General features: G+C 45.2%; 1 protein-coding gene across 4 annotated transcripts in view; it reads left to right on the top strand.

Moving 5' to 3' along the window:
- DEUP1 (deuterosome assembly protein 1) overlaps positions 1–27,098 on the top strand; it is a 62,159-nt gene that overhangs the window by 5,228 nt on the left and 29,833 nt on the right. For all 4 annotated transcript variants that reach the window (XM_084781541.1, XM_084781539.1, XM_084781540.1 and 1 more), the window contains exons 3-7: positions 8,954–9,125; positions 10,873–10,968; positions 13,716–13,847; positions 19,256–19,369; positions 20,345–20,587. In XM_084781541.1, the coding sequence (XP_084637667.1) occupies positions 8,954–9,125; positions 10,873–10,968; positions 13,716–13,847; positions 19,256–19,369; positions 20,345–20,587 (757 nt within the window). The remainder of the gene's footprint in view (positions 1–8,953; positions 9,126–10,872; positions 10,969–13,715; positions 13,848–19,255; positions 19,370–20,344; positions 20,588–27,098) is intronic.

Raw genomic sequence — 27,098 nt, 5'->3', positions numbered from 1 at the left:
GATACTACTTTGAGCAGCGATGACACTGAGGACTCCACCTCATAGTGTTAATGGGACCACGCGCTAAGGAACCATCATTCCGAATACCATAAAAAAAAACTCTGTAATATGTAAGAATGAAAGGATGGATATTGGAGAGGTTATTGTCCCTTTCTGTTGCTATAACAACATGCCCAAAGCTGGATAGTTTATACATAACAGAGATATATTTAGCTCAGTTTTGGAGGCTGAAAGCCCGAGAGCAGGCAGCCTTACCTGGCTGTTTCTGTTGCTGGCATCAGATGCAGAAGACAGAGAAGCCGGGAAGACGCAGGGGCCAGGCTTCTCAAGACTCAGCCCCACAAGACCTAAGCAGATTCCTGCAATAACTAAACCTCTTCCAAGCATAGTGCCACGAGTGCCAAATTGTCTCCCTCAAGGCCAGACCTTAAAGGTCCCACCTCTCTGCTTCAGCATGCAAGGAACCCCACTTCTCAACCTGCAGGAGATTCAGTCCAGCCATGCCCTGACAAAAGCAGCTGGCAACTGCAGATGGGGTGATGGTACCTTGGTCGGGTTTTATCGCTGGGATAAATTCTGAGAGCTCAGAAAAGTACCAATAGTACCAGTTGTGCTCATGAGTCAGGTTTGCTCTCCTGGCAATTGTGTCACATAAAGATACAGATGAGAATAGGACGGGAGTGGGTTTGAGCAACAGGGGCCAGGTAGTCTGTTTGGAAAGGTGATGTTTTAAGATTCCCTCAGTATCTCGTGGAATTGCCAGTTGTGGACAAGACTGGACATGGATGCTTGGAGTTCAGGGCTTGTGGCTGAAGAAACTTCTAAAAGTCAGCACAAGCTAGTCAAAAAAAAAAAAAGAGGGGGCCTGGAGAGATGGCTCAGAGGTTAAGAGCAGTGTCTGTTCTTCCAAAGGTCCTGAGTTCAATTCCCAGCAACCACATGGTGTGGCTCATGGCCATCTATAATGAGATCTGGTGCCCTCTTCTAACATGTAGGCAGAATACTGTATAAATAATAAATAAATCTTTTTTTTTTAAGGTTCATGGGAAATTGCCAACATTCAGAAAGCCGACTATCTCATAAAAGTTTTTATTTCTTTAAAAATCTAGTATTAGAAAATAGGTCATACCATTGCTTAATGGCCCATTCTGCTGAGGCCTGGTGAACATCTGGCCCTGGTGTCAGATAGGAAAGGCAGGAAGCCTGTCCTCAACGCACTGCCATTGCCATCCCGTCACGTCGACCTGTGTCTCCTGAGGGATGGAGGAGATTGTCTGGAGACTGCCTTACACAGAGCATGTACTGCATATGAGACCAAACATTCTATCAGTTTCCTCAAAGCTTACTTGGAACACTTTGTGAGGACAGGGAAGTCCTTGTGGTCTTTTATAGCTATGATTTCCCTTAGAGAAGAGGCCAGCACCTTCCAACTTACACCTACTGTCTGCTCACCTCCCTGTCTGCTCACTTCCTGTCTGCTCACCTCCCTGTGTGTCTGCCCACCTCCCTGTGTGTCTGCTCACCTCCCTGTCTGTCTGCTCACCTCCCTGTCTGTCTGCTCACCTCCCTGTCTGTCTGCTCACCTCCCTGTCTGTCTGCTCACCTCCCTGTCTGTCTGCTCACCTCCCTGTCTGTCTGCTCACCTCCCTGTGTGTCTGCTCACCTCCCTGTGTGTCTGCCCACCTCCCTGTCTGTCTGCTCACCTCCCTGTCTGTCTGCCCACCTCCCTGTCTGTCTGCCCACCTCCCTGTCTGTCTGCCCACCTCCCTGTGTGTCTGCTCACCTCCCTGTCTGTCTGCCCACCTCCCTGTCTGTCTGCCCACCTCCCTGTCTGTCTGCCCACCTCCCTGTCTGTCTGCTCACCTCCCTGTCTGTCTGCTCACCTCCCTGTCTGTCTGCTCACCTCCCTGTCTATCTGCTCACCTCCCTGTCTGTCTGCTCACCTCCCTGTCTGTCTGCCCACCTCCCTGTGTGTCTGCTCACCTCCCTGTCTGTCTGCCCACCTCCCTGTCTGTCTGCCCACCTCCCTGTCTGTCTGCTCACCTCCCTGTCTGTCTGCTCACCTCCCTGTCTGTCTGTTCACCTCCCTGTCTGTCTGTTCACCTCCCTGTCTGTCTGCTCACCTCCCTGTCTGTCTGCTCACCTCCATGTCTGTACACTTAAAAGTTGCTCGCAATGTGAAAAGTCATCACAGAGGCTATGATCCACTTTCATAAGAAAAATGCTATTTTATGTTTTTGTGTCAATGGGGATGCAGAGATAGAGTATTTTTCATCTCTGTTAAGGGTTCCCTTTCATCATCAGGCCAGAAGCTTAGAACAGGTCGTTACTTGTGCCTTCCTGCACCCCTCTGTAGAACAAGGTGGTTTATAGCACTTCCAAATCCATTAAGCTTCTCACAAGTGAAGAGAAGACTGACGTAGTATGAGCCTCCATCACACTCAGGCAGTGGAAATAAGCATTGACTCCTGCTAACTCAGCAAACACCACGGGCAATGGTAAATAATTTATTGGAAGGCAAGCAAAGTGCCTGAGGCAAGGCGTGTCCATGCTTCAGTAATTAGTTTTCAGTAAGGAAGCCATGAAGCGGTGGCCTGTAGGATGGTAAAGAACAGCACTTCCATTGGCCTTTTGAAGGGGAGCCACATTGACCACTGTGAGCTCACAGAGATCTGCTGGGAAAGTTCTGGGTCACCGCCAAAGCCCCTTGCCTACCTCTGTGTCTCCTGGGCTGCAGTATCTGATGTGACTTTGGAAAGGTCTGGTTACGTGCAGTAGCTGGTTAGCTCAGGCAAATGAGTATGTACATTATTTCAGGATGGGTTTTATTAAGAGATTTTGATAAGCCGGGCAGTGGTGGTGCACGCCTTTTATCCCAGCACTTGGGAAGCAGAGGCGGGTGGATTTCTGTAATTTCTTTTTTTAATATATTTTATTAATTTATTCATATTACATCTCAATTGTTATCCCATCCCTTGTATCCTCCTATTCCTCCCTCCCTTCCATTTTTCCCTTACTCTCCTCCCCTATGACTGTTCCTGAGGGGGACCTCCTCCCCCTGTATATGCTCATAGGGTATCAAGTCTCTTCTTGGTAGCCTGCTATCCTTCCTCTGAGGGCCACCAGGCCTCCCCATCCAGCCCAGATCTAGCAAATGGATTTCTGTAATTCAAGGCCAGCGTAGGCTACAGAGTGAGCTCTTTAGATATCCAAGGCTACATAGAGAAACCCTGTCTCAAAAAACCTGAGGAGGCAGGCAGATTTTGACAAAGGTAAGGCCTCCTCAGATTTCTTACCATGCTTGAAGACTTACTTGCAGTTGATTCCATGTCTCTTAAGGAAACACCCTCTCTCTTGTCTCGCCCTGTCTCCTTCCTCCTAGATGGCCTCCTTATTTATATGAGGAGCTGTCTTTTTGCTCTCTGAAGCTCCAGACCACTGTTTGGTAGCATGCCTCAATACCCACCCCCAGCTCAGCCCTGCGGTAGGTACTATTGATGTGCTTTCTATACTTCCAAAGCTGCCATGTTTAGATAATGTCAGTCGGCCAGCAAAGCTGTTGGCCTGATGCTGTCGGGCTGTCTTTTATGAACCAGAACATGAAAAATCAACATTGTAGCTCAAGCCTGTAGTCCTGGGATTCCAGAGGCTGAGGCAAAAAGGTTGCCAACATTTTGAGGCCATCCTGAGCTATATCCTGAGTTCTGGGGCAGCCTGAGCAAGAGACTGAGACACAGTCAAACAAGTAACAACACAAAGAAACCCAAACAGAAGTCTGTTTCAAAGCTCTCTGAGAGGAGAATCCAGCGACTGCTGCATGGCCCTGGACACAGCCAGATGCCTCGATGTGTCTTCTATGAACACCATTTTTATTTATTATTTAAGTGGCATTTTTATAGACTCAGGCACAGTGTGAGGGACTGAGTCGTGTACACACAAGCTAGGGTGAGCAAAGTGGGTGATCAGCATTGCTTGTCATGTCTGTCATTTCTTACTGACAAATGCATTGGCTAGTCTGTCCTAAACACTTTAAGATGTGTAGTGTTTGCCATTGATCGTATTCAGTGTGCTGTGCCATGGGGCACCAGAACATACTCCTGTCAACAGTCCGTGTCTCTCGTCTTCTCTCCCTCTGTCCAGCCTGGTAATGCCCATGCAGTCAACATGCATGAGAACAGCTGCTCCAAGTCTACATGAGTAGATGCTGGGTGTCTGGCTGGCTGGGAGGGCTTACTTCACTTCATAAATGTCCCCCAGCTCCCACCATGCTGTCACAGATGGCAGGACTGTGTAGTTTTCATGGATGAATAGTATTCCACATTCTTTGTGCCACATTCTCTTTGCCATCTGCTAGTAGCCATTTGGTTTGGGTCTGTGTGTGCCGTGGCTCTTGTAAGTAGCAATAAATTTGAGTTGTGGGTGCTTTCTCAATATGTAAATTTAATTCACCTCTGGTATAAAACCTTCAGTGAGATCCCTGTATCATACAGGAGTTCTACTCTGTTTCTAGAAACTTCCACAATGGCGACATTAATGGACATGCCCACCAATGCTGCATAAAGGCTCCTCTTCCGGCGTCTTACCATTTGCTCTTTGTCCTTTGATAATAGCTGTTCTTGCTGTGGTGAGACCTCAGATAGGCAAAGCAGTCTTGAGCAGAAAGAACAACCCAAGTCATCATATCTCAGGACACAGTAGCATTCAGTCATCCGTGGCATCAGCAAAGACCAACATGCAGACCAGCGATGTGGAACAAAGGCCAGAAATGACCCCATAAATTTACAGCCATTTGAGATCTTACAAGTTGCTAGAAACACAGGGAAGGAATAATCCTTTCCGTAGACTGCCAGGGAAGCTGATGCACATAAAAGAATCTACACCTCACCAAAAACAAACAGCAACTGAAAATGAATTAATTCTGAAATGCAAGACCTGAAACTTGAAAACTACTAGAAAGAGACATAGGAAAAATATGGGGTCCTTGACCTTGGCAGTGATATTTTTTATAGAACCATGAACACAACACAGAAAGCAAAACCAAATATAACTGATGGAGATTCCATAAAACTAAAAAGATTCTTCCTAGCAAATGAAGCAATCAACAGAGCATGAGTGACAACTGACAGAAGAGACAGCCAATAGACCAGAGATGACAGCCAACACAACATGCAAGTGTATTTGCAAATTACTTATCTGACAAGAGGTTAATATCTAGAATACACACACACACACACACACACACACACGTGATGCAATGTCAAAGCTCAGACAGCACAGCTGAGAAGCTGGCTTCAGCCCATGCCGTCACTGTAACCACAACGTCATCCACGCTGCACCCGCCCACAGCTGCCTGCTGCTGCTCCCTCCACCGCTGATGTCATCAGCTTCCTTTTCCCTTCCCTCTCCTTCTCCAGATGCTTAATTCCACACTACTCCATCACCATGCAGGCCTGCTTGTCCTCTCCCTTCTGACCTCTCACATTCATGCAGAAGGCTCTAGGCTGACCCCGGAACCTTCTCTCATGAATTGTTTCCACAGATAAACCCTAAGGTAAACACTGGGTTTGCATGCCTTAAGCAGACACAGCCCACCCAGTCCCCAAAGCTCATGGCTCCAAGTCTAAATCTGGTGACTTTCTCGTCTCTTTTTGGTTCCTTGGTCAACTCTTCTAAAATGGAGATACAATAATACCTATTTGGGGGAGGGGGTTGAAAGGATCCATAAGAGGGAGTAAAGAAAAATCCTTAGTGTAGCGTAGCTGGGGTGTGACCGAAGGAAGAAATGAGGCTATAAACACCCCTGCTGTGCTATCTGAAGGGGCGACGTCACCACTCTTGTCATTTAAAAAAAATTTTTAAATATTTTTAAGATTTATTTATTTATTATGTATACAGTGCTTGCATGCATGACAGAAAAGGGCATTAGATCACATTATAGATGGTGATGAGCCAGCATGTGGTTGCTGGGAATTGAACTCAGGACCTCTGGATGAGCAGTCAGTGCTCTTAACCTCTAAGCCATCTCTCCAGCCACCACTCTTTTAAAGTTTACTGGAACTGCAGTCTTAAACTTGCACTTCTTTTCTCAGCAAAATGCACATGTTCGTACCTTTCTGCTTTACGTGCAAACGAGCCAGTCCCTGGCCTCACTCGACTTCTCAGGCTCTCGACCTCCCTCATGTTGTGGCGACCCTCAACCACAAAATTATTTTGTAACTACTTCATAGCTGTAATTTGCTAGTTATGAGTTGTAATATAAATAGCTGACATGCAGGCTATCTGATATGTGACCCCGCCAGGGGTTGCTGACCCTCTCACCTGCACCTCCGCTCTGTGAAACAGAGCCAACGGCCTGCGAACCACACCATCGGGTGCTAACAGTGGTAGCCTCACTCCTCAGTAGCAATTGTCTATAGAACTGACTTTTCTACTTTCCAGAACAAAACGTCTGTTGAAATCAGCAGCTCTTTTTTCTCAGAGCCTACATTGACAGAAAAAATAAATCTTGTTTACACTAGCGACTAATACAAGTAGTTATGAAAAATGTGAAACTGTAAGGTCATGGCTCTATTCTTCGCAGCAGCGTGATTCCAGCTAGAGCTTAGCCGTGCTCTCTACAGAAGAATTGAGATACTTGCATTTCTTGGGTTTAAGTTTCAAATAAAAGTTGAAAAGCTTTAGCCCAGGACTACCGTAAGAGGTTTCTTATGGTACTTTGTAGTTACCGCTCTCTAATGTCAAGTCTTCTGGAGAAACAAGAGAGATGACATTGCTCAAATGGTCTGGATGACATTGCTCAAATGGTCTGGATGATTCTGGAAACACAGGACTTCAGTTATTGTGGTCAGTGCCATATATTGTAGGCCAAAGGACCTAGTTTCACTGCCTAGTACACACAACTCCACAGGAGGGAAACTGTGACCTCTGTCTGACCCTTCTACAGATGAGCCGTGAGTCCCTGGGCTTGACTGGTGTCCCAGTGTGCCTGTCAGTTATGACGGTCATCTGTGTGTGCCTATTTTCACTTGTTGGATCCTTAAGTGCTCAGAATTTTTTCAGAATTACTATATGCCGTAGGATTAGCATATTCAAAAAAGATGGTGTTTGTGTGTTAGAGGTGGTTTTGTTTCCGTTTTGTTTTGTTTTGTTTTTGTGGTTTTTTGGAGTTTTGTTGTTGTTGCTGGGTTTTGTTTGTTGTTGTTTGGTTGGTTTGGTTTGGTTTTTTTGTTTGTTTGTTTGTTTGTTTGTTTTTGAGATAAGTGTCTGGAACTCACTATAGAGTCCCGGCTGGGTGCCTGGGACTTAACTGTACTTCCTGGGTTCTGGGATTAGAGGTGGATGACAAGATAGTTTTCAAAGGAGTATATATGCACTGTTCTGGCTAGTCTTATGTCAGCTTAATTAATACAACCAGTCATTCAAAAGGAGAGAGCCTCAATTGAGAAAGTGGCGCCATGAGATCCTGTTGTAAGGCATTTTCTTAATTTGTGATAGATGGGGGGGCAGCCCATTATGGGTGGTGCTGTCCCTGGGCTGGTGGTCCTAGCTTCTTTTTTTTTTTAATAATGTATTCAGATTATATCCGATTGTTATCCCCTCACTTGTATCTTTCCATTCCCCCCTTCCTCCCTCTTTCACCCTATTCCCCTCCCTTAGGTCTGTGACAGAGGGGACCTCCTTCCCCACCATATGATCACAGCCTATCAGGTCTCATCCTGGTAGCCTGCTTACCCTTCCTCTGAGTGCCACCAGCTCCCCCCCCCACCAAGGGGAAGTGGTCAAATAGGGGGCACCAGTATTCATATCAGAGTTAGTCCCCACTCTCTGCACAACCACGGAGAATGCACTGTCCACTGGCTAGATCTGCATGCATTGTCCTTGGTTGGTACAGCAGTTTGTGCAGGACCCCTGGATCCAGATCTGCTAGCCTTGATGGTCTTCTTGTAGGGTTCCTGGACCCTCTGGGTCCTTCTGTCTCCCCATTTTCCCATACCACTATCACCTAGAGTCCCAATAGCAAATCCCAGCATCTGTCGTGATCCCCCATTGAGTGAAGATGCTCAGAGGACATCATGTTGGACTAGTATCCAATTATAAGTGAGTATATACCATGTATATCTTTCTGAGTCTGGGTTAACTCAGTCAGGATCATCATTTCTAATTCCATCTATTTGCCTGCAAATTTCAAGATTTCCTTATTTTTAATAGCTGAGTAGTATTCCATAGTGTAAATATACCACAGTTTCTTAATCCGCTCTTTGACTGAGAGACATCTAGGTTATTTCCAGATTCTGGCTATTACGAATAAGGCTGCTATGCTCATAGTTGAGCAGATGTCCTTGTTGTGTGGTGGAGCATCATTCGGGTATATTCCAAGGAGTTGAAACTCAAGTGACAGCACATGCTGGTGAAGATGTGGGTTGCTGGTGGGAGTGCAAACATGTACAACCACTTTGGAAATCAATCTGGTGCTTTCTCAGAAAACTGGCAATAAGGCTGCCTCAAGACCCAGCTATTCTACTCCTTAGTCCTGGCTTATATAAGAAAGCAGGCTGAGCAAGCCATGGGGAGCAAGCCAGTAACCAGCACCCCTCCCTCCATGGCCTCTGCATCGGCCTCTGCCTCCAGGTTCCTGCCCTGCTTTAGTTCTTGTCCTGACTTCCTTCAGTGATGCACAGCAGTGTAGAAATGTAAGCTGAATGAAGCCTTTCCTCCCTAACCTGTTTTTCAGTCATGATGTTTCATCACAGCAATAGAAACCCTGAGACAAATGCTGCCAGGTCTAAAATTATCTCTTTTTTTATTAAAGCAATTAGCCAGTGGCCTTGAGGCGTCCTCCTACTGAAACTACTGACCATCTGAGGATGTGGCGGAGCTGCACCTCAAAGTGCAGGACCCCTCTCCCGCTCCATCTTACTCTTCCGAAACTCTCTCCCTTTTCTATATTTACCAGAGCTTCCCCTTGTGAAGCTGAGCTTCAGGAACTGATGGAACAAATCGACATCATGGTAAGCAACAAGAAGCTGGACTGGGAGAGAAAGATGCGGGCTTTAGAGACACGGCTGGACCTTCGGGATCAAGAGTTGGCCAATGCCCAGACTTGCTTGGACCAGAAAGGCCAGGAGGTACTGCTGAGCACACGTGTCAGTGAAGTGTTCATGTTCCAAACGCATTTGTCACTTACACTTCGGTCAGCAAATACGGTGTTAAATGTATGCTGCTATCAGACAGGTGCAGAGCCTAAACCAAAGCAGGTGTTTCCTGATGGTGACAGACTCAGCACATCAGTGCTGCCAATAAATGTAAACAGACATTTACGATACATGTGTAGGGCTGGAGAGATGGCTCAGAGATTAAGAGTCCTGTCTCTTCTTCTGAACGTCCTGAGTTCAATTCCCAGCAACCACATGATGGCTCACAACCATCTGTAATGAGATCTGGTGCCCTCTTCTGGTGTGTAGGCACACATGCGGGCATAGTACTGTATACATAATAAATAAGTAAATCTTTTTTTTAAAGATACATGTGATACTGTTCAGAAACAAAGGTAAAAATGTTTTTGACTGCTAGCTGATATAATGACCCAAACTGCCTTTGTTCAACAAAGCTTAGGACTGTTTGCTTCTTCCCATCTGCTAGAAAACATCTTGTGAAAAAGCATGTGACGAGTAAATTGCCAAAGTAGAGTACAATGGTAAAAGTGTACGAGTGTGTGAGCATGGATGTGTGTGTGTGCATGTCTGTGTGTGTGTGTGTGTGTGTGTGTGTGTGTGTGTGTGTGTGTGTGTGTGTGCGTGCAGTGCCTGCTTAGGAAGGCTTCCTTCTATTCCATGGCTGCTCACTGCTGGGCTGGTGCCCACAGGAGAAGGTGGTGGTACCCAAGCCTTGGGGTTCAAGGAAGAGCACACACAGACTTACATGTCTGGACTCTACTGGGATAGGCATAGAAGGGAAAGCTCTCCAGTCAGGAATCGCACGTTATCACAGACATTTTCATCGGCTGTTTTCCAGCTCTGTTGCCTTCTGGATGAAACTTGATTTCGGCAAAGCTGAGGCTGTTGGTGTTTTGCAGGTGGATGTGGCTGTTGGTTCTGGTTTCCCTTTGCAGGAAAGGCAGGTCCACTGGTCCTGGCATGTGCAAGGACCTGCAATGACACAAACAGATATGTAAGCAGGTGCCTTGTCTACATTTAAAGAGAATAGTCTAAACGTGTTCTTAAACATGTTAATAAACATGTTTCCCCATTAATTTTCCCATTAATACATTAGTTCTTACAAAATGCAACTATTATCCATAGAGCTACTGGAGTGAAAAGGAAGGGACCTTTGTGTTACGTTAACAGACGTTTCCTGTGAGTTGTGATGGCACAGCCTCCCAAGCCAATAATACAGAGGAAATTCTAAATCTTAATTTAAAATTCGACAGCTCCAGGGGTCTCTCGTCAGACACATTTCCGTACTGTCCTAATTCATAGGCAGGGGGCAGGGCAGCAACATTGGGCTTCTTTGAATTCAGTTATTAGTGCCATTTAAGAACTATAGGACCGAGCCAGGCAGTGGTGGCGCACACCTTTAATCCCAGCTCTCTGGAGGCAGAGGCAGGTGGATTGCTGTGAGTTCGAGGTCAGCCTCGGCTATAAAGCAAGTCCAGGACAGCCAAGGCTACACAGAGAAATCTTGTCTCGAAAACAAAACAAAACAAAAACAACAAAGAACTATAGGACAAATATTTACTCTTGGCTCAATGGTGCAGTTTTTCTTGAATTGCACTTCTTTTTTGCACATTTTCTGGTTGGTTTTTTGTTTGTTTGTTTGTTTGTTTTAAGGTAAAATTCCAAAAAAATGCTAATTTAAAGTTTGTTCTTAATGCAGGTGGGGTTACTTCGACAGAAGTTGGACAGTCTAGAAAAATGTAACTTCGTAATGACTCAGAACTATGAAGGGCAGCTACAAACTCTAAAAGCTCAAGTAAGAGAGTCTGTTAAATATAACATTTTGATGCGTCTTTTAACCTATAAGATTGTGTTAATTTTTTAAAGAATTATTTTACATAGAAGCAAATGCTCTTGAGTCTTAATTGCACATTTATCTCTGACTTCCATTATTTTCTGTGCCCTGATTTGTCCCTCTTCATAGACTGCCAGCTTGGATACCATCTGCCCTGCCTTCACCGAGACAGGGTACTAGACAGATAACTTTGTTTCCCCAAAGGCGGTTTCTTTTAATTATTACTTATGAGAACAACAAAACCCAAAATTCTCCTCTGTGGTTATTTCCTAATAAGGATAGGCTTTCTTCCAAAATTTGGATGTTTGCTACTATAAAGCAGCTGAAAGTACCAGGTTGATCTTGCGCCTGTCGGGCTGTTCATAAATGGCGACGCCTTTGCAAACGCCGATGTCTTTGTCACCTGTCACTTCAGCCCCCCATTAGGCCCTCCTTGTCTCCAACCACAGATGACTCACAGGGCGGGAATCAAAAAGGTAGGCCCAGCAGCTGCTGGGTCTTTAGCCTAGGATAGAGTCAGTAGGGGATTTGATGGTGAACTCCTACCACCAACTTTTCTTGGAAAACAAAAATTGCATATGTAATATCCTAGTTAAGGAGCTTGGAGTACTCAATGCTCCTCCCTAAGTACCTTTTCTAGAAAGGGGATTCAACTATTTTTGTTTTTTTGTTTTGTTTTTAATTTTTTATTTCTTAATTAAATATTTTACATATACATTTATATTATTATACATATATACAAAAAACTACCTACAGCAAAAAGAACCATAAAACAATTAGGAATTATATAAATGTTACATTCATAGTATTTTGGCTATTTGTATTTGGCAACTTTGAAGAAAACGTCTTTCCTATCCTGGTGCATCTAAAATTCTGAATATGAATCGGTATCTATCATATCTCATCATTATCAACTTAGAACACCTATCTAGGCCTAAAAAAATCTTAACCCCAAAACAACTAATCTTAATTGTAAAACTAAACTATCTGGTCTTCAACTCCATCTGAGACTTGAGAAGGAATAAAATTAATTACCTGAGAAAACAAGAAGTGCAGGTTAGCAGCTTCCCAATGAGAAGATGGCAGAGACAGTTTGGTACCTGAACAGTCACCCAACACTCTCTATAATGTTGGAGCATCTTCTTCAGCCTTCTGGCCCAATATATCTGACAGACGTATTTGTGAGGCAGGAACTGTTGAGGACTTGCTTACCCTGTCTTGGCAGAGTTTGGCCATCAACTCTCTACCACAGACAGAATTCTGCCTAAAAATGGGTAAAATTGGATGCAGGCAGAGTCGACGGGGATTCAACTATTAAGAATAGGATAGGAAACATTGGGAAATGTTTCAAATTAGCAGTCTACATTCTGCCTGCAACTCAGGCATATGCCAGTCGATGGAAGCTTGTATTGTGAAATTTCATACAGTTTTCTGAGCCGAGACCAGAAGCACCTAAACCTATGGCAATTGATCTTGCCTTTTTTTCCCCCTACAAATCTGAATGACAGCCAGGTGGATATGTCAGGAGAGGTGGAGAAGCTATGTGTTTCTCTGCCCTCCTAAGCACTGTCCAAAGCCCTGGACGTCGTAGGCCAGTACATGAACGTGGTAGAAAGTAGGAAGAAGAGACAGACGGCTTCGGGGTCTTGAGAACCGATACAGGGGAGCTCACTGGGATTTGCTTTGGCTTCTTCATACATCCCAGACATAGTAATGGTGCAGACAGACAGAGAACAGAGTACAGAAAGATGTGTGCATATAATCTGAGGCTTGGAGGAACAGCTGAAAGGGATGTGAAGAGACACATCCAAGACTCTATTCTTAAGGCTCCACTATGAGCCTTAAAAATATCTCTGTGACCCACGGGAACAGAAGGCAGTAAAACCAAACCTCAAGCTAGAGGAGACCAGCAAACAAAACACAAGAAGCCAAACTTAAGTTGAGCCTATCCATAACTGTATTAAACAAAAAATGGTCTAACCACGCCAATTAAAGAGGGTCAGAGACATAAAAACAGAACCCAGCTCAATGAGTTGTTCAAGGAATTCCCTTCAGATACGATTACACAGGAAAGTTGAAAACTGGAGCGTTGGAGCAGATGTGCAGCTGGGACGTCTCTCCTCCGTAGAAGAGAGTAGCTCTCCAGCAATTACCCAGGGCTGCTAAGTGCTAAAGGATGCGCTAGGACAAGCAGGGGAGAAGAACCTAGAGTCTGCAGCAGCAACTCAGCGACTCCCTTACTTTTTTCAACACAAAACAAATCAGTACAGACAATAAACAGACACTCGGGAGTCTCTTCAGATGCTACAAAACGTCGTAGCAGACATACATGAAAGTATGAGCTGTCAATTGCGTTGAGAGTAAAATTGCCAACACAAGATGGCATCCAGTAAAACTAAGGAAATGTTGTAGTTTTTTAACTGTTAGCTTTGCTGCCTACATACAATTAAAACAAAACTGAGCAGAACATCAAGTGAGTCAGCGGCTCGCTGCACAGTTAACGAAGGCCCAGATTTACACGCACAGAAGAAGAACCGTGTTCAGCCTCGGTAGCCAAGTTTTTAATAACAGGCTCCATCCTCACTAACTGGGACGCGTAAGTCTTACTGCTTTTTCTAATCGTGTCTTACCTTCCGAAGATCTGTGTGGCAAAGGCATATCGTGCAGGCCAACTGGAAGTAACTGTGCCTGTCTCCTTTCGTTTGCAGTTTTCTAAACTAACCAATAACTTTGAGAAGCTGAGGTTACACCAGATGAAACAAAACCAAATTCACCGAAAGGAAGCCCCCAGCAAAGAAGACATACCCTTTGAGCTGAGCAGCTTGAACCAGAAGCTAGAGGTGAGCGCCACTTGGGCCAGGTTCCTGTGTTCTGAAGGTGGTTTGCTGCTGCGAGTGCTCATGGCACTCAGATTGGCCTCTCAGGGCACCCTCTGCTTCAGGCACTTAGTGAGTCCAAAAATAACTCTGATTTATAATACATACTATGTATTAGGAGAGCTAGAAAATGTACAAAGACTTTTCAGCTGTTGAGTGAAAATAAAGGACACCACTGGGATCAGTTAAGCTGAACGCTTAAGAAATCTTGTGATGTCCATTTAACTATTAGGTACTAAATCCCAATGAGCCTCTCACTGTTTTCAGAGCAGTGCCTGAAGTCCAAGTTGGTAGTTGTTGTTGTTGTTGTTGTTGTTTTGTTTGTTTGTCTGTTTGCATAGTGCGACTCCATTTAAGTTGTCCCATGTCACCAAGAATTCCTCAAATCCATCCCTGAGAACCTCAGGACACTGCCCAGATCTTCCTTCTCACCCTTTTCATCTTACAGCTCTAGAAAACACAAATCAGCTGTCCTCTCTCCCGTGCTCTTGAGAAGCCTTTGTGGAGAACGCTGAAGGCACGGAGCCTCCCTCGTACCTGAGCCCCTGACAGCTGGCTTGCTGGGCGCCAGTGCTGCTCGGGGGCCACTTTTTCCTCAGCCTTTGTGTTACCCAATTCTATTCCTTCCATTCTCGTGTCCTAGGCCCAGCAGCCCATCCCCAGCCAATAGTCTCGCTCTTATCCCTGCACAGGAGCTCAGGGTGATCCCGTGTCTCCCAGTGACCAAAGTTTAGGTCACCAAGGACAGTTTAGGGTGCGTTGGCCTTTCTCATCCCTGTAGTCGTCCAGCTGGATCTGCCCTTGACCTTTCGTCCTATCTTCCGTCAAGCCTAAGCCTCACCTTCAAAAGCCCCACGGAGTCTACATCTTATTAGTAATATTGAGTTCTTCAGATATAAAGTCCCTTCCATCTACTGAAGAGCACTCAAGGAAATCCTGACACCTTCTCCCAGCCTCCCAGATGGGGTCACTGGCCTCGCAGGGGTGCTGAAGCCCCGGCTCTGTCGAACCCACCCCTCCTTGACACAAGGGTTAGAACAACCATTCTCCATTTGGTTGGTTCTTTTGGGCTTGTGGAGGGAAGCCACATACATGCACATGCTCTGACATACACTTCCTCATGGCTATGTTTATACTTACTCAAAAGTGTATTAAGTAAATACAGTGTAACTTGGATGATTGTAAAGCATCTTACATAGCTGCTTTTTTTTTGATTTTTTAAAAAATAACAATATTTTATTTCTGCTAGCAGGTGTGGGCTGCACGTGGTGGTGGGTGTGGTGGGCTCAGTGCAGGTGCGGATGGTGGAGGAGCTGATGCCTTGGTGGCTGGAAGGCAAAGGAGACAGTTAGACACGATTCCGGGAAGGCTGGAGGGTAGGACTCGTGGCACGCTATAGCTAAGCCACCAATAAGACTGGGAACCTCTTGGGAATCTAGCTGCCCATCACTGTTGAGGTCCAGCTTCTCCCCCAAGTGGTCCAGAGCTCCAGGATCTTTGAGAAGGCGACCGGCTCTGTGTCCATGAAGGCGAGGCACTCAGTTTTGGAGAGGTGACAGCTGCTCCCATCCTTTCCACTGTACTTGTAGAAAGCAGGCATCAGAGACTCGATGCATCACTCAGTCTCTGTAGCCTTGGACATTTTTGCCAAGTTCAGGATCGAAGTCAGGCTGCAACTGAGGCTGATGGCTACTAAGACAGGAAGGAGTGGCCCGTAGCTGCTTTCTTACAACCGTCTGGAAACTACACGCGTGAGATGGGCTGTTCTTGTTTTAGAAGATGTAGCATGTTCTCCTTTGGGCCAAGCATGTTTGATGCTACAATACCATCACTAGGGACACTGCGTGGGTGCAGTAGGAGAACAGTGTGGCTTATAGCACAGAGCATCCCATGCCCTGCTCATTTATTCACTCTGTGACGTTTACACAGTGCTAGCCTCACAGAAGTCCCATCGTCCTTCCGCACATTAGGCTGATGGGGCTGGGGACAGTTCCATCAGCAACGTGCTTGTCTCACAAGTGCAAGGACCCGGGATCAAATGTACACATTTGTATTTAGATAGATGCTGACTCATTCAGGGGTGAAAATGCATGAGTTCAGAAAATTCCCTTAAAATACTTCAACAAATAAAGTGAGAGATGAGACAGACTCGTAGTGACAGTTAAGCTGGGTGAAGATCATATCTACTTTTATGTAAGTACAAAAATTTTTTCTAATAGAAAGTTAAGATTCTCTTGTGATTTATAGAGTCACTGACACATCACTAAACACAGCTTCCCAGTGTTAGAAGAAGGGTTCTTTTAAAACAAACAAACAAGCAAATAAAAACCTAATACTCCAGTTATCACCAGAGCCACTCTCAACCTAAGCTCCCCCAGAGGAGGCTCTGTAGTCCTAAGAATTCCCCCTGGAGGGCCGGGTGACCCCACAGGACCGAAGTCTACATCCTCCATGCAAACTTCCAGGAACACCCATACTCCTAAATACATCCTGCTGGCTGCCTAGCCTTGGACACAAAGCCTCTGATCACCCAAGGCACCTGGCTGTTACAGTACCCACTGATATCTCTGTGACACTGTCCAGCCACCCTGGACCTCATCTATTTCTGTTTTAGCCTTTATGAGCTAAGGTTAATGCTATTGTCTCCCCCTAAGGCATGTTGGGGAATATTTATTTTAAGATTGCTTGTGGTTGTTAAGTAGGTGGTGATAAGTATTTTTATTATCTAAAAGATACGTTCTGATATGGGAGTTCGGGTCATAATTCTAATCTCAGCACTTTGGAGGCTAAGGCAGAAGACCTTGAGTTCAAGAGGTTGGCCTCAACACTGATCCCCTATCTGAAAAACATCAAACATATTTACTGTGAGTCAACCTTATCACAATTTTTGTTATTTTCCCCCAAAGAGTTCTCTTTAAATTAAAAAAGTTTTCATTAATTCCAAAAGTTAGCATACAAAATAATAGGTTTCCTCACAGTACCATCATAAATATTAAAATCAAATTCTTGAAATCTAACTTGCATTGATTTTTTTAAACACTACCCCCCCCCATCTACTTGGAAGTTAATTTTGTAAATGTGTCGCTGTTGCTGAAGACTCATTCACTACTTGATTTTTACATCCTTGAGTGTCAAAATCAGTCCACCGCACTAAACGGACTATTTCCATTACCCTAATAACTAGAGCCTATCATAAGGTGTTTTCATATGTGTAGACGGGCAGGTGTGTGCCCACATTTCCCCAGCTGTATTACCTCCACTTGCTTTCAGATTGCCTTTAATTACTACAAAGTCTTCCTCACTTACAGACTTCCTTCACTGATTAGGACACATTTAGGGGTGAAAATGCATGAGTTCAGAAAGTTCCCTTAAAAATACTTCAACAAATAAAGTGAGAAATGAGACAGACTCGTATATTTTTTAAAAAATTAAATTTCCCCCCCAAATATTCTTCAAAATCATTTCTGGGTAGGAAATATGAAAAGCGCTGTTTTTCTCATTCTATGCAAGATACAGTTTGCATTCTCAGAATCAATATAGTCCACCCAGTCCCTGCAGCCATTTTTAAAAACACTCCAGGCAAACCGGCCATGCTCCAACTTAACATAGTGGGGAAAAAAATATCCTCGTGGCTTTTATGTGGCAGTTTTACTGTATGTGTGTACTGTAATAGCTTGTTTACACACTGGGCTGCTCCTGGCCTATATATTCCTTTAAAAGTGGAGCAGGGGTGAGTCATGAGAGAGTTCCACCAGGTGTCATAAACAGGGCATTCAGTTTGTAGTCCTCTAAAGCCGGGACAAAAGGGCACACTGCAGAGGCCAGCCCAGGAAGACGTATGATGTAGGGGCATCTTCTCCGGCACCTCTGAAGCCGTGCCCTTTGCTCACACTGTTCTGTTGTACATGAACAGGACCGCCGTGCTCTACTCTGCACGACTTTAATGGGCACTTGAGCAATTGAGCATGCTGTATCCAGCTAGTCCCATGGCTTTTTTTTTTCCTCGACTGACATATCTAAAGGAAACCCAAGATGGGTTTTCTGTTCCCCAAGTGAGCCGACTTTAGCTTCACCCGATCCATAATGGCTTTGAAAGCCAGAGGCCGCTAAAGCCAGCATCTTAGCTCAGGCTATTGTAGCAGACCACAGAGGTTAGGAAGCTTTAACCAAGAGCCAACAGGGTCAGATTCTGATGACGGCCTCTTCTTGGTTCGTGGACAGCTATCTGCTGGTGGTACAGCAGGAAGAGAGGGAAATGAGAGGAAATGCTTATCTTTTGTTTGGGGGGGGGCATCAGGACACTATGTGCGTGTGTGGAAGTCAAGAGGCAGCATCAGGAGTCTTCCTCGTCTCTTCCTACTTTTTCTCTTTTTGAGACTCCATTTGGCTAGAATGGCTGTGCCAAGGATCCTCCTGCCTCCACCTCCCCAGCACTGGAATTATAGGTGGGCACCAATGCACCATGCAGGACTTTTATACCCTGGGTGGGGATTGAACTCAGGTCCTTGGCTTGCAGAGAATGCTTTATCAGATGAGATGTCTCCCAGACCCCTGTCTGTCTGTCTGTCTGCCTGCCTTCCTTGCTTTCTTTCTTTTTTTCTTCTCAATTTTTCAAGACAGGGTTTCTCTGTATAGCTCTGGCTGTCCTGGAACTTGCCATGTAGACCAGCATCCACAACCATGCCCAGGCCGATCCCTGCATTCTAAATATGTTATTACAAGGACACTGATCCAACTCCCACTGGCTCAGGGATCTTAACTCAGTCACCTGCCAGAGGCCCAGCTTTCAATCGTTACTGTGTGCAGTAGGCCTCATTCAGCGTGTGGAGTTAGAAGAGGCACAAACATATTTCTATGTGTGCTCAAATTTTTATAATTTCCACAAAGAATACACAGGCGAGGCCAGCCTAGTCTGAAAAATCTGAGATTCCCAAATGCTCCAGAGTCCCAGGCTGTTTGAGCAGTGACATGACGCCATAGGTGATATGGGTGACACAGGATGGGTATATGAAACATAGCACCTAAGGTCACTTTTTGGCAGAGTGCACACAGAGTGTATGAAACAGATGAGTATGTGTCTAGACTTGGATGGCATCAGTAAGGCATCTCGTTATGAATAGGAAAATAATCCAAAATCTGAAATGCAACTCCCTGGTCCCAAGTGGTTCAGATGCAGGAAGCTGAGCCTATAGTAATCAAGCAATCAGTGTGTAATTCCAGCATTGTCTTGTCGGGTTTCCTAATAGGTAAAGAATGGACTCTTTGTCATAATGAAGATACACAATGGAGAAGAAGCCCTGATCATTGCTTTTGGTGGATAATTATTTTCTTTCTTTCTTTCTTTTTTAATCCTCTCCTCTCTGTTTTAAAAGGAATTTAGAGCAAAGTCTAGGGAATGGGACAAGCAAGAAATTCTCTATCAGACTCACCTGGTGTCTTTGGATGCTCAACAAAAATTGCTGTCTGAAAAATGTAATCAATTTCAGGTAAAGTATTGTTGTTGTCTAAATTAGAAAACATAGTTAGAAGTGAATTCCTCCCATCCTTGCCATTCAGCACGGAATCCACTTATGCGTGGGAACGTGACCTGGCAGGGAGGTGAAACTACTGTGGGTCAGGTGAAAGTGCAGCCATGTGTGTGAGCCCTCTGTGACCATGACTTTAGCCTCCGGGTCTGAAAGTCAAGTACTGCTGTATCATCACACAGCTTACACTGTTGGGCAGTTTGGGGATCACGGTCAGGAGGGTCATGATTTTAGGCCAGCCTGCACTAGAGTAACAGGATTGTGAGTCAAGAAACCAAGACAAAGCCAAAATGTAGCATCCATCCACGGGGTTTGTTTTAAGTGCCCCTCCCCCACCTGTAAGGCTGAGCGTGTCTTCATGTGCTTGGTAGCGCTTTCCACTTTCCCTCCAGTCATTATCACACACACACACACACACACACACACACACACACACACACCCTGTGCCTTCTGCTTGTGTCACGCACTTTACCTTTTGCTATATAGGGGTTTTACATATTAGGAATTACTAAAACCAATTGTGTGTTGGCAACTGTTTTTTCCTCAGCCTGTTTCAGGTTATTATTTCTTTACCATAGAGGCATTTTTCAACTATTATGTAGTTGAATTAATTTTTTTCTCTTTTTATAGTCTTCTAGATGGTCTTTATTGGTTAAGAAGACCTCTCCTCTTCTAGACCCCTTCCCTGCTGAATAGCTTTGCTCCAAAGTTATGCAGATACATTTTTTTCTTCATAGCACGTAAAGCTGGTGTTGTACACAAGCATAACGCTGCACTGTACAAGCACGCTTCATACTAAAATACATCTTTACTAATTCTTCTTCTTCTTCTTCTTTTTATTTATTTATTTATTTATTTATTTATTTATTTATTGCCTCTTTGGAAGCCTCAATATGATTTTCTTCACTCGATTTACCTGCCTCTCATATTTCTCAGAAACAGGCACAGAATTACCAAGCTCAGCTGAACGGGAAGAAGCCGTGCATGGAGGACAGCAGCCCTGAGCCCCCTCGCCTGGTATGCGAGTCAGACCCTGGCTGCGGGGCCAGCCACCGGGATGAGTTCATCATTGAGAAGTTGAAGTCGGCCGTGAGCGAGATAGCCCTGAGCAGGAACAAGTTGCAGGACGAAAACCAGAAGCTCCTGCAGGAGCTGAAGATGTGCCAGAGGCAGTGCCAGGTGAGGGTCTGGGCAGCCAGCAGCTCCATCTCCAGCTGTCGCCGCTGAGCTGCAGGCGACACCTCAACAGGGATACGGGCAATTATAAAGCAGCTTTCTGTTGCGCTGTGCATTGTCAGCTCAGGTCAGACCTCCCCTCCACGCGTGATTCTCACCAGAGTAAACTCAGTAATCAGGTGGGTACAGTAGCCTCCGGAGTCTTCTAATAGCATGATGACAATGGTCACTGTCACCTATGCATTGGAATGGCAGTTACAAACCTTTGTGCCTAAAATCCACGCCCCAGTGTCCAACTACCACCCCCTTCCCTCCTATCTTATTTGCAGGCATGGAGCTACCCTTTGGGATATACCGCTACTAACTCCACAGGTTAATCCATTTCCCATCACTATAAAAACACCTGAAGTAGTCCAGGAAGATTAAAGGTTCCTTTAGGCTCAAGGTTTGGGAGGGACCTGGTTACTTCAGCCCTGTAGTAGGGCAGAACATCATTACAGGAGAGTGAGAGAGACCAAAACCTCATGGTCCACAAGCTAAGGGAAAGGAGGACAGGCTGGGGTGCTCACAGGGCCCCATCTCCCAAAGGTTCAAGCACCTGGCCCACAGAAACTCTTTGGAGACTAAGCCTGTAGCACACAGGCCTTTGGGAGATCCTCAATATCTGGTCCATACAGGGTCCTAAGCCTCCATTGAGCAAGCTTCTAGAACTGACAGTCGCGGTAGCATCGTTGGATTGATAGACTGACGGCTTTGTCTTCCTTAAACCAGCTTTTTTCTTTCTTTGTTCTTTTTGCAATTAACAGAGAGGTTTGGTGACAGCATCCTTCAAAATCAGTCCCTGCTGGTCCCATACTCACCCCTTCCTGTGTGCATTCAGACACTTGAGGCATCCTTACCAGCCTTTCTCTGCTTCCATTCCTCCTTTCCCCACCTCCAAACATTGTTTCTTTCTACTGCTTTGTTCATTCGGTTCACCCGTTCCTCAACTCCTCTCATTTCTCCCCATCCTAAAGCACAGTCCCCGGGAAGACCACGTCTCTGAGATACCCTGCCCCTGCATCATCTGCTCGTCCACTCTCAGGATCTCTTCTTAGTCCTGGGCCAGCCTCTCCTTCCCGACACTGCTATGCCACCTACAGGGCTGCCCTGAAATGTCTGCATCAACGTCTGCTCTTGCCCTGAGTTGGAGAGGAGACAGATCTTAAGGCCCCCACGTTCGCTCTTCCAGTGGCATTTCTAAGAGAACTGTGTCTCCGCCATCTTGAACTCCAGCTTTTTCTGGAGAAAGACATTATTCTAGCAGGAGCTGGAATGCACAGATAAACAAACAGACCAGATTAAGCTGAAAATAGTAGACACTGAAGAAGCCACACATCCTGTAGACATAGGATAGGTGTGGTGACATTTCCCCTGGTCCCATCATAGCCTAAGATCAGCCCTTCTCCTTACGGAGATTGCCCGGGGGTCTCCCAGTATTCAGCTCACTAGTTGCCCACCTGCCTGTGAGAGCTATTTGCACAACTTCTGGGTCCAGCAGGCTCCTCTCCTTGTCTGGGGTGGGACATAGGTCCCACCTTCTGTCTGAAGACAACTCAAGCACACATTTCACTGCTGTCTCCACTGCCGGAGCCTGCACCAAGATCTCACTCGATGACTATGCTTGTTATTATTCTAGGTCCTTCCAAAATACTCTGCCCTGGGCTTTAGCTCACGCTGCAAGGACTTTGTGTTTTGTGTCCTCTTGGGCTCTTGTTGGCTCTTGTCCCTGCAAGACTGTTCCCTGCAGTGCCTGCTGAGCCAGCAGGGACAGACATGAGGCTCCACAGAGCTTTGCTAGCCAGACCATGTGAATAGTCAGCTCTGCATTCATCAAAAGATGCCGTCTCCCTGTCTCAGCAAAATACAACAAGATGGGGAGGAAAGGGAGATGCTCAGGGTTCACCTCTGGCCTCCACAAACATGCACGTGCACTCTCATGACACAGGCAAGTGTGCATGCACGCGCGCACACACACACACACACACACACACACACACACACACACACACACACTACATTATTGAAAAGCAAGCCAACTTAAAGAGGAGCATGTTCAAGAAAAAAAATCTGTTCCCTAATAAAAAAAAATATTTTTTAAAGTAATTCCAGCTTTCTCTTTGAGAAAAGCACCAAGAGCCCTGCCTTTTTAGTCTACCCTGTTTCATTTCCAGGTGTCGCTCATGACCTGCCCTCCCTTGTGCTTGCAGGAATGCTGAGAATCCACTGTCTGTTAGTTCATTTGAAGGTCTGAAATCACTGCTCCTCTCAGAGCATTAGACACATCTCGAAATAGGCAGATGGGCCCTGGATTTGTTTTTCAAAATTTGCATTTTGCTATTTAAGAATAACCAGAGATAAATAAAATAGGAAGAATCTGCATTTGAAAAAAAACCAAAGTTGTCCTCTCTTTTCAGTCACCTGACAGAACGTTCCACATCTTGCATGCAAATGCAAAAAAAACAACTATTCCTATTTGGATCGATGCCATTTAATATGTTGCAGCACATTCTGATAGCAGCTGGGTCTGCGTCTTCTCAAGGGACACCATCATTTGTCTTTCTACAACCTTGCAGTGTGTCAGCACACATATCCCAGTGCACAGGATTATTTACTATGCCACACGCCCCTCGTGTTCTCAAGTATGCAGCGTTCCCCACTAGAGAGTAATGACAAAAATAAATGGTTCTGCGTCTTTCAAACATCTATGCTGGGAAACTTAAATTCTCATTTGCTTGTTAATATATCGCTAAGAACTAGAGCAACTCTGTCCAAGGAAAGTATAATCTAACCGTAGATCTAGTTTAAACTCTGGTGTCTTTGTTACTGAGTTTTGTTTTTTCTTTCTTTCTTTCTTTTTTTCTTTCTTTCTTTCTTTCTCTTTCTTTTTTCTTTTTGGTTTTTTCTGTGTAGCCTTGGCTGTCCTGGATTTGACTTGTAGACCAGGTTGGCCTCGAACTCACAGAGACCTGCCTGCCTCTGCCTCCCTGAGTACTGACAAGGATTCCAGGCATGCACCCGACACATCATTTTTATTTTTGAGATAGGGTGTCATGTAGCTCAAGCTGCCCTCACCCTCCCTGTATAGTCTAAGGTGACCTTGATACCATATTCAGTTTCTGCAGTGCTAAGGATAAAGTACAGGGCACCATGCATGCTAGATAAAGATAGAGAAATAAATGGATTTATTGCAAGTGGTATATTTATTCAACCAATACATGTGTGTGTATCAAAACATTGTCACTTAAAATGTTATCAAAAGGTAAAATGTCATTAACGAAATATCTTAGTTTTCATAGTAAGTCGTCAAAAATCTGTGTGTGTTACACCTACAGCACACCTGCATTCTACTGCTAAGTACCTGATGATATTTAGAGCTCATAAAATATCACAGTTAAAGGGACCTCCCAGTGCTTAAATTGTTCCAGACATGCTTGAAAGTGTCCCAAGAACAAAATCATTTTCCTGGATATTTGGCACATTGCAAATAATTGATTTGACTTTCATGCAAAATTGTACCGATTCAAAACTACATTCTAGTTTTAAAAATCAATTCTCATGTCAGCTCGGGGTTATCGACTCCAAAGCCAAGAAGATAATTCTAGCTTGATCAATATCAACAAATTCTCCCCGTTGCTCTTGAGCTTTTGCAGCCCGTTTACATAATGCTGCCAACTACCTGTGTTGCATCTGTCAAATCACCATCACCAATTCTTACAATGGAATGTTTCCATCTTAACATTCGCACACCTATGTCTCTGGATCTTTATAGAGCATGCTTCTCCTTGGATGCTTGGCACCACAGAGAGATGGTTCCTAGTAACAGGGAACAGACCACTCCTGTCACTGACACTGTAGGTGGTTGGCCTGGAGCTAGGGCTTCCCCACTTCTCACCCCCAGAAAAGACACACCCACTTCCTGCCCACTGCATTGTTTGATAGCCCAGGCCGCCTTTCTTCACTTGGGAACAGAACGGTGACGTTTACATTAACAAAAATGGCTTTTCTACTGTATAATTTCTTGTTTTACATCTCTTTAGTTTTTGAAACTAATAACTCCATCTGAAAAAGCCCATGTTCAAAACAGAGAGTATCTAAACTAATCTCATAAGACATAAGACACCATTTTGAATCTGTCTTTATACTTACTTATTTCCGAGTCACCAGGAATATATGTGGCTAAGTATTGTAATTAATTGGTCCCCTCCTAAACCCAGGCCAAACAGCCCTTGGAGAAGATGTATAACTGAAGGCTCTTTGTTTTAAGAAAAGTTCCTGAGAACTTCCCTCATTTAAGTGGAATCATCACTCGTGATTCCCAAAAGCAGAACCAACCCACAATGCCTATAAACTGGTGGACAGAACAGAATGTGGCATGCCCACATAATGGGATATAATTCAGCCAGAAATGGGAATAGCTGTAGTACTGCATGGATGAACCTTGGGAACTTACTGAGGGAAGAAACCAGCTGCAGGAGCCACATAGTGTGTGGTGCCTTCGATCCCTAGGGAACGGCCAACACTGCTGCAGCAGATCATCCAGCAGGCCATGGTCATGAGCCTGAAATGGATACACAGCACTGCCAACAGATGCCAGCATGCCTCACCACACCCCCCACACGTGACCACTCCCTGCTTGCTTCCAACAACAGAAAGCCAGGCTCTGACGCTCTCCACATCCAAAATCACAGTGCTCTCTCTCCTCCTTTCACTTCTGAACTGCTCAAGACTCTCGTGGACCCCAGGGTCAATGCTTGTCCTCGTTACTTCGGCAGAGCTTGAGTGTCATGAGCAGGAGGGGACTGAGGGCTCCTAATGCATCGTGTTGCCAGCTTTGCCGGAAAAGCTGACTGGTGGCTTTGGTCATGAGGTTATCTGTCATTGGCTTACTATTTTATTAATCAGAAAGTACCAGCATTGATTAGCGCTCACACTCTGTACTTTATTCAAACTTGACTGCTGCTTCAGGTTCACACACAGTGTGACGACATTGATGTGGTTTGGCTGTTCGTTCTTTGTATCCAGAGTGGTGGGCACTCTGAGATCAATTGGTATTTGTGTCACAGAGCACATAGTGGGAGCTCACTGAAGATTTGTCCAATGAAGGAAAGATGAAATGGAACCCTGTAAGGCAGAGGAAGTAAATGAGTAAACATGCTTTACTTCAAATTAAGTATGTTGATTTATATGTTGGCTCTGTTTCTTAACAATTAAACTTTATTATACAACCCAACTAGCATACACAAGAAGGAAAAAAAGGTTAAAGGGACAAAAGAGTGAACCTTCCGGTATCCTGTTCCACGGGACAGGTCCTTAGGTGTCTCTCTGTCCCGCGTGCTGGTCCGGCCCGGTTGCTGCTCCCCACACGCTCTCTCCTGGCCTCAACTTGTTGTTCTCTCCTCCCCACCTTCCCAGTCACATGGAAAGGGCGGTCTCCTTCTCCCTTCGAGGGTCAATTAGGAAAACAATAGCCACGGTGGGGTTCCCAGGTCGGCTTCCTGAATTCCAAGCCCAGGAAGGCTCCAAACAGTCTCTCACAAGGTATTCATGGGGTGCCCCAAGGGTAAAGCCCGCCAAGACTGCTTCCACCTGTGACAAAGCTTAATCTTTCCCACATTCATAGGCATTGATTTTTTTAATTTTTAAATTACTTAACAGTTTCATACATGTATACAGCGAATTTTGTTCATGATCACGCACTATTACCCTCTCTCAGACCCCTCCCACTGTATCTCTCCTTCTAACAAGGCCTCTTTCTACTTCATGTCTCTGTTTGTGTGAGTGTGTGCATGTGAGAAAAAGTGCATGTGTGTATAAGAGAGAGTATGTTTGTGAGTGTGAGTATATGTGTGTATGAGAGAAAAGGGGTGAAGGAATATGTGTGAGTGTGTGTATGTGAGTGCATGTGAGAGAGGAGTATGTGATTGTGTTATGAGTATGTGAGAAAGAGGGGATGAGGGAGTGTGTGTGCATGTGTGTGCATGTGTGTGTGTGTGTGTGTGTGACAGGGAGAGAGAGAGAGAGAGAGAGAGAGAGAGAGAGAGAGAGAGTGAGTGTGTGTGTGTGTGTGTGTGTGTGTGTGTGTGTGTGTGTGTGTGTGTGTGACCTTCTGGGTTTCCTTAGAATTGTTTGCATGGGCATACATGTGGACGTATTTATTGACACATGGGTAACTTGCCTGTGGCTACACCATGGAAGAAAATGACTTCCCCTTCCACAGCAGCCATTAAGTACCAGTGACTCCTCAAGGAGTGGTGAGGATGCTAACAGGCCCTATCTTGCACAGGTGACCATAGCAACTGTGCGTTCATGACTGGAACAGTGATGCCATGTCCACAGGCCATCACGCCAAAGAACTCTTCCTTGTCCTCTGGCTCTGCCACTCTTCCTTCCACAGTATTTCCTGAGCCTAGAGGAGGTGGCTGATAGAATGTCCCATTTAAGGCTGCGCACCCACAGTGACGTCCTTTCAGCA

The sequence above is a fragment of the Acomys minous genome, assembly GCF_964271855.1.
Source record: "Acomys minous genome assembly, chromosome: 5".
NCBI classification, from domain to species: domain Eukaryota; kingdom Metazoa; phylum Chordata; class Mammalia; order Rodentia; family Muridae; genus Acomys; species Acomys minous.
The sequence above is the reverse complement of the archived record's forward strand: the minus strand, read 5'-3'. Positions and strand labels throughout refer to the sequence as shown.